This window comes from Elgaria multicarinata, chromosome 10, assembly GCF_023053635.1.
Source record: "Elgaria multicarinata webbii isolate HBS135686 ecotype San Diego chromosome 10, rElgMul1.1.pri, whole genome shotgun sequence".
Classification (NCBI taxonomy): domain Eukaryota; kingdom Metazoa; phylum Chordata; class Lepidosauria; order Squamata; family Anguidae; genus Elgaria; species Elgaria multicarinata.
In genome coordinates, this window is record NC_086180.1 from 51,366,947 (window position 1) to 51,375,361 (window position 8,415).

Genomic DNA, 8,415 nt, shown 5'->3' on the forward strand with positions numbered 1-8,415 from the left:
ATTTAATTTTTTTAAGAAGCAATATCAATTTTTTTTAAAAAAAAATCCAATACATGAACATAGGTCCAGAGTATTACCTAAAGCCTGCTGGAACAAAACTTTTTGCCTGTCTCCGAAAGTGTAACCAAGTCTAGCCTCCCAGGAAGGGAGTTCCAGAGCTTTGGGGCGGCCACTGAGAAGGCCCTCTCCCGCATTGGTCCCACTTGTGTGTGTGTATGTAACTGGAAGCCAGTCACAAGAATGACAAAAGAAGAGGCACATGATCAAACCAATTTGAGCAAAATCATTTATCTAAGCCCTGGTCTCCTTCTTTACCTTTCTCCTTTCTGACTTAATTAGATTATAAGCCTTCTTGTCAGGAGCTGAGTCCTTCTATGTTTTGTATAGCACCTAGCACATTATGACACTTAGGGCATAACCCTATGCATGTTTAGACAGTAAGAAGTTCTACCACTCCTAAACTGGCTGAGGAATGCTGGGAATAGTAGAACTTTTTTCTGTCTTAACATGCATTCAATTGCATCCTAAATAAATGTTTCATCATCATCATCATCATGGTAGTTCAGTCTTACAGTGTTGCTCTGCAATAAGAAATACAGCCACCCCTTGTCCCCTTCACTGAATCAACTTTGGTGTTGAGCCAAATCCTCTGTGTAGGAGGGACTGGAGAATTTGACTGCTTACTTGAGTTCAGAAAGGAATTGATACAATCTTTGTACCGATGGCTCATCATAAATCAGATATGTGCTATCAAATATAAACCACCCAGCTGCTTACTAAGAATATATAGAACAAAAATTGTGTTCATAAGAATTTCTACCACAATTTTTCATTGTGAGCTTTCAGAGATAAATAAGTGGTTATATTATAATTGATATTCAATTATATGGAAAGGAATGGAGGGAGCAATCCTCTGGGCCCTAGACGGGGTCTGAGGGGCCTCAGGATATTTCAGATTTTCAGCTCCAAGGTCAGAAACAGCTCTCTGACCTCTGAGCCAGGAATCAGAGCTCCAACCCACCTCCCTCTGGCAGCCGGCACAGAAGGACCATACTAGCTGCCCTCTGAAGTTGGGAACTCAACCTCAGAGAAGGGGGCGTTTTGGTGCCCAAGGAGGGAAGGAGACTGGAGAGACCAGGATACAAAATGCAGAGTGGGAGGATGGGGAGGCAAAGATTGCCTCCACTGTGCCCATTTGATGATCATATGTCTCTGAGTTCAGAGGTTTACCATCAGTGAGGGCAGAAACAATGGGACTGCACCCTAAATATTTTTGTACCCAAACTCTTATTTTCTATAGTAAATCCAAATTGTTATTTTTCACTTATAGCTTGTCTAAATTGTTAAATTCCATTTACTGAAAACAAGGTGAGATATGAGTGTGGAATGTCCTCAGATCTAAATGAAGGCTTTTAATTAATTAGCCTTCGAGCTTTTGTTCTAACAAAACCTGTGAACATTCTAATGTTTGCTGTGGTATTTCCTTCAAGGGATTCATTCCTTATGCAGCTGGTTGGGTTGTTTTTCACTTCAGTGTACTTTGAACAACAGTGCTCAGTGCTTCTTTATCAACTAACAAAATGTTGATGATTCTGAGGTCTTCTGCAAATGTTAAAATAGAACACAGGTTCTCTGAATTTATGTGTGAAAGTATGTTTTGGCTAGAGAACATTTAAATGTCTCACTGGCCTTGCCTTTTCTCCTTTGTGAACAAATCTCTGCTGCTGCTTTCTTGAAAATATCTGCTCAGGTAAAGATGGAAATTTTTGGATGAATTAAATTTCTTTGATTAATCAGATCGTAGGCATTTGGTTTGGTGTGTCTTTTAATGATGCGATAAAAGAATAATGTGAACAGAGTGAAAAGCAACTGAAAAGAAGAAAGAACACTTTTGTGTAGCCCTTAAGGATTAGAAGGGATTATACTCACATGTTTTAAGAACGGAAGGCTTCTTATTGGACTGTGACAAAAGTTGTATGCCTATGGGAACAAAAACAAAAAAACTTCCTCTTGAAACTGGAAATTACATTCAAATCATTTTTACTTGTTATTTGAAAAGTAAGATAACATTCTTGAGTATTAATAGTGCAATTTTTCTCTTTTTTCATGCCGGCAAACAAAGAAGTACAGTTAGCGACCCAATTTGCATGTAATGGCAGTAATTTGTGGGTTATTTAACCCACGATTTGCAGAGACGTGCACCGCCTGGGCATGGGGTAACCACTGAGTTGTTTAGCCCCGAAACAACCCATCTGCCTGGGTTCACACATTGCACTGAAAACGTCTGATCAGGCTGATCTAAGTTAGTTTACAGTAAATGGAAGTGGCTCACATGCGGTGTGCATCCCAGCATATTGTGGGTTAAATAATGATGATAGAACTGGCACAATAAGTTATACACTATTTTTTGTAGAAATAATTACAAAATGTATCCTTCTCATTTCTGTTCCAGTCAGGATTTCAAGTATAACAGTGATACACCCATTCCTGGGATTAAGGCTCATTGAATTAAGGGGATTTACTTCCGAGTAGACATAGGATTGCGCTGTAAAAGTATATATTTTTCAATTTGATATTTAATTTAAGAAGCTACTGTAGGCCCTGTCCTGCCAATTGTAAGTACTTATAAATTAATTTGATTAAGGTAACCACCTTGAATGCCATTTTGGGGTCTAAAGGCAGGGTATAAATCAAATAAATAAATAAATTCACTTCCTCGATACGATAGTGCAACTACGTAATAGACATCTAAATACCTTATACCTGAAACTAGAGACAATTACACATATCTACATGCTTCTAACTTCCACCCAGAAAACAAAACCAACTGCCTATAACCAAGCCCTATGATACAGCTGGGTCTGCACATACCCATCAGACAACAACTCACTTCTCAAGGACCTGAATCAGGCATTTCTCAGAGTACAATACCCACCTAACAAAACGAATACAAAACAAAACACGATAAACAGGGCCAGGCTGCTACCGAGGAATAATCTACACCAGGAAAGACCAAGAAGAGAAAGCAACAGACCACCACTTATTGTCCCATGACACTTTGATTAGGTTTTTGTAGAGTTGTGGGGTAGTTTGTTAACCACCTCAACTAGCAATCATTGCTGGGTTCAGATGTCATGAGAAGTCGTGGCGATGGATCTTGTATTGGTAATTTTGAGCCTGCAAGTGCTGAAATCCACTCATGGCTAATAAGGTTATTATTGACACATGAGCTTGGGTTTTCACTACATGTCTGTGAACCAAAGAGGCAATTCCTTTCACAGATGGAACCAAGATCCAACAGAGGATCCTGCTGGTGGAAGCAGGAGAAGGCAATTTCCCCTGGATTCCCGCTACAAAACCTCTTCTAAAGGGATACCCTAGCTCTCCAGAGCAGACTGGAGGTGGGGGCAAATGCTTCTGTAGGAGGAAAGAGCAATTATTGATTTTGTCACACACACACAAGTGGCAGCAGCCTGAGTGGCCAGTGTGAGCAACCTCAGGATCCTGCAAACCTCTGGGCATTAACCTAGGAATAAGCTGCTTTGCACTCAGTAGGATTTACTTTTGAGTAGTCATTTATGGGATTGTTCTATAAATGTAACTCTGAGCCCACCTTCTCCCCTGTGTTACATCATCATCTCTAAGGTCCTCTTAAATATACCAGTGTATATCAAGATGAATGACTAGGGCAATCAGATAGCTCTGACAGTGGTTGCTCCTTGATTTAAAGAGTTGTTTCACTGTGGCAGTCTGCATTCTAAAAGTGTTGCAAGAGTCCCCTGTTAGGGCTGGAAATAAGGTTGATGGAAAGAGTTTGGTATAGTTTGAAATATTGTAAATCATGTTGGAATTTTATAAATTTTAATGCTGATTTTTTAAAAAAGGGATTCTTAAATGTTATTTTCCTATGTTGAGGTTGGATCCAATATGTCAATCTGCCAGCAGAAGTGAAACAGCTGGCAGAATAGTTTCCCCTCTTTTCTACAACATTCCCTCCCCTGCAAGTATTTGGAAATAAACTGTTTAGATCTTCCACATTTTGTCATTGAAGTCTCTGTACTCTTCTGTTTTTTTGAGCATAGTCATTAAAGGAAATGGACTTTTATTATACAAATATGATAAGTCAGTTCCTTGAAGTCATCTCTAGAAATGTGTATCATTTCCTTCATTTATATTGTAGTGTTATGTCCTAAGATTATTGATGGTATCATTTTTAAATCAATTAAATTAAATTCGTGAAGCAAACATCTACACTTTATTTTTACAGGTATGACTTGCCAGGAATATATGGATTAAACTTCGTTCTAAAGAACTCCCTTGGTGGTGGTGGTACAGCATCTCTGAGAAGTGACCCACAGGTATGCATCTAATTCTAAAAGGGTTGCAGTATTGTTTTGTTACAGCAATACACAGTAGACTCTTGTGACACTTTAAGCCATTCATGGACTAGAAACCACTTTGATCAGATTCACGAAGTATCAGAGGTGGGTACAAAGCAGTCTTCCCCAACCTGGTGCCCTCCAGGTGTGTTGGACTACAACCCCCAGCCAATTGGACTTGTAGTGCAACACATCTGGAGGCTGTCAGGTTGGGAAAGCCTGGTATAGAGGGGAAAAGTCTATATGTGTATGATAACGAACTCTAGTCCTTCAAAGGTTATGCCACAATAAATCTTCATGTGTGTGCTTGAAATCGGAATCCAGCTACTATTAATCTATAATATCTGCTGAGATGTCTGTGTCATAGAATTAATTCCAGCTCTAGAGTTCATTATATGCATGCCTCTTCTAAGGTACTGCTCACTTCCCCTTTCCCTTTGCTTATGCAAACAGAGCTTCTGGGAAGTAACCACAAGAGCAATCTAAGGTCAAGGCTCAGTTCAGACAATACGTTTCTCAACAGTGGTTTTATAACTCTATGGTGGAATTTCTACACCACTGTTGGGAAATGTGTTGTCTGGCGGGAAAACGCCATGCAATGGTGGAGGTTTTTTGGGGGGGAAAACACTCCATGCAGAATACTCACATTCTGCACAACTGTTGTGTTGCGGGCTCCGTGGAGTTTTCTGTTGTGTTGCGTTGACTTTTCTCACTGGCTACAAAGTTCCCTGGCAAGAGCGGTGAAAAGAGCAAGTGCCGCTCTAGGCGAGCCACCAGGACTGGTGTTTTTTGCAGCAATGGCTGATGGGATGCCATTGGGAGGACTGGGGGAGGAGAGTGGGTGGAGGAACTCAATCAAACATCGCAATGGATTTTACTCAACTCCACAGTAGCCTGTAGTCACACAATGGTGGAGTTAGAACATGCTGTGTGGGAGTATCTCCTAAAAACTCAACCGTTGAATGAAGTTTGCACACTGCATTGACTAATGTGTTGTCTGAACTGAGCCCAAAAGTCCAATCACCGTTGGAAAATATGGTACTTCATACTAAAGTTTTATGCACTCTAGTAGATCTTACTTTTCCTCGTGCAACCTGTTATTTAGTGTTCCTTTCTATAGAGTAGGGGTGGGGAGCATGTGACTCTCCAAATGTTGTTTTGTTGAATTGCAACTTCCATCATTCCTCACCATTGGCTATGCCGGCTTGGGCTGATGGGAGTTGCAGTCCAACAACATCTAGAGGGCCACACTTTCCCTAGCCTTGCTACAGAGACTTTTTCAACTTGGCCCTGTGCCTGGATGCTCAGTTCCAAATTGTAGCCATGAGGTAGCTAAATGAGAAGTGCATATCGAGGGGAAGGCCAGCCTCTCCTATTCACAAGTAGCTTGTAGTGCATTGAAGGGAGTTGCAATTCAAATGGAAGGAGATATTTTTTGGTGGAAACACTTGAGTATTTCCTCTTGTCTGAATAAGAAATTCTATTACATAGAGCAATGTCTATGGATTTCTTCTCTTCTAATTCTGGTTCTTCTTTTTACAGGGCAAGGCATTTGGACAGATGCTGCTAGACTTCCAGATTAAAAATGTTCCAGATTTAAAGTCTTTGATAGAATAATACCATTAGTCTCATTCAGTTTTGAAACCATGTTAAATGAACGTGAACTAGAAAAAAATTAAGTAAAAAATCAAGGAACCACTAAACGTGGTGGTGGCAATTATCAGTCTAAGGTTTAACTAATTCCTAATGCACAGATAAGGGAATGTTCTGAGTAATGCCAGATTTGTTGCTTTGTAAGTGACTGGTATTTCCTGCCTAGTGCATTAGATGAAGAGCCTATTTATTTCCTGTGAATATAATTAAGCAATAAATTGTAGAATATCTTTCTTAAGAGATAACCACTGTTCCCAAATAAAAACTTACTGACCTTCTCTACTACTTTCTGGTACAGCAATAAAACTAGCAACACTGTTTAATGTGATAATATAGAATTATTAGAGTATCCCTGTTTGAAAACTGATGCTACCTTATGAGCTTGAGGAATTGTTATTGCCTCTATCTGTAGTATCTCTAATAACACTAGCTTCTCATGACAAATTATATTTTTATATTGTCCTGTTCTCAAGCAGACAAAAAACAACAACACAACCTTGTGTTTCTTTGTTCAGTTTTGTATGGTTAGTGAAGCTTAGCTACTCGATTAGCCCCGATTTAATTGGAGAATTTCTGGTATATGTATTGGGGGTTTTTTTGCGGGGGTGGGGGTGGTGGGAATTAAACTGTTACTCTATGGTCACTTTATGTTGTTGCATCAGTGGCCTCAAGTGATTTCAATATGCAGCCAGTTGGGTCTGATGTAGTAAACACACAGCAAGATAAATGATGTGATGGATGTAGCTAATGAAATATCACTCTTGATATCTCCAGATTGTGTTGGGATGTCCTGTACTATTGAGTCAGTTTCCAGAATAAAACGGAATGCTCCAAGAGCCTTCTCTGTGCATTGAAAAATTGAGAGAGGTCAGGGGCTGAGATGAAGTTGTGAAAGCAACAAACATTGCCAGACATATAAGAGAAGGTTCCAGCGCTTTCACTTCCTACTGGATGGCAAAACCTCATTTAGGTCCATATGCATGAGACAAGGCAGTATCCCCACACTGAATGCACTTTATTGTAAGGTTTACATGCAATGACCAGGATCCAAAGAACTTTTCTAGATATGCCTAAGCAGGTGGGGCATTCCCAGTGGGATTTTTTTAACCAACCCCTCCCTTTAAGCATCAGACCACCATGCCATGTCACAAGTACTTTTGAAACACTTTCAAAAATGGTTCGTCATGACAGTGGGAGGGACAGGGCTGAAGTTTTGAAAAGCACAATTCGTTCGGCCCCCTGGGGCGTGCAGAATGATGTTCTTTTGATCCTGGCTACTGAACTTGAAGATAAATGCTGATGGTACAGTGAGTTAAGAAGTTATTGCCCCTGGATGAGTACATATAGACACACCCTAACAAATGACTCCTGGAAGGATGGAAGAGTTGCCTGCCCTACTCTTTCAAACCATGCCTTAAGCTTTATGAGGGATGGACCAAATATTAGCTAAGAGTTTCTTAGGACTTCAGAAATTGTGATCCATGGATTGAATACTACAGTGAGAGAAAGGACAATGATACATGTGTGCATTTAAAATGGTTTTGTGAGAATGGTTGTGTACAACTATATCTCAAAATGCATATATTTTGTTTATTACTGCTTGTAAAAATGAAAATGTAGTAACATTATTTGAGCTATGTTAACTTTACCAGAAACTTGCAGGCACATGTCAGCTCTAATTTGCTGCTTATAATCAAGGGCTGTGTATAAATGCTTTGCACACTGGATTTGTCTCCACTTGAAATTGTTATATCCTTATAAGGATGATTAATAGCAAGGAAGAAGACTTTAAGGGCACAGTTTGCTGTTACTGAATCCAAGATTGCAAACAGATTTTCCACAATAGTTGCTTCCAAAGCATAGCTCAAGCCATTTTGTTATGTTGATCAGTCTTTGGACTTGCTCCCAAGGGTTCTGTACAGGACATCTTCATTCCTCAATGTACTACACCTACGTTTAGCATTAAATAAAGGTTTAAATAGCATCATTGGATTTGTTGTCTCTCCTTTTTGATCTTTCTTCACTTTTGTTTATTTTATCTAGACCCATCATAATGTAATGATGTCCCAAGAGGCAGTAATACAATGTACCATGACTGCATCTGATTATTTACAGCTATAGAACCAAATAGAAGGCAAGTTTCTGTTACAAACAGACCCATCTTTCTATGGGCTCTTTCAGATGGAGGGCTCCTAGCTCCAGCAATAATTGGACTTCCGTCATGAAGTACAAACAGAATTTCTCTGTACCGTCCATTGCTGCCACAGCCTTCTGGACACACCAGTAAGCAGGGATATAGCTAAAGCTTTTCTCTCACTTTGCTGCTCCCTCCCACCATGTTCTTTGTGCCAAGGTGTTGTTGTTGTTGTTGTTGTTGTTCGTT

At 39.8% G+C, this 8,415-nt stretch overlaps 1 protein-coding gene across 2 annotated transcripts in view; it reads left to right on the forward strand.

Annotated features, from left to right (window-relative positions):
• LOC134404725 (uncharacterized) overlaps positions 1 to 8,019 on the forward strand; it is a 59,802-nt gene extending 51,783 nt beyond the window's left edge. For both annotated transcript variants that reach the window (XM_063135587.1, XM_063135588.1), the window contains 2 exons: positions 4,268 to 4,358; positions 5,922 to 8,019. In XM_063135587.1, the coding sequence (XP_062991657.1) occupies positions 4,268 to 4,358; positions 5,922 to 5,996 (166 nt within the window). In that variant the 3' untranslated portion in view covers positions 5,997 to 8,019. The remainder of the gene's footprint in view (positions 1 to 4,267; positions 4,359 to 5,921) is intronic.
• Positions 8,020 to 8,415: the final 396 nt, after the last annotated feature.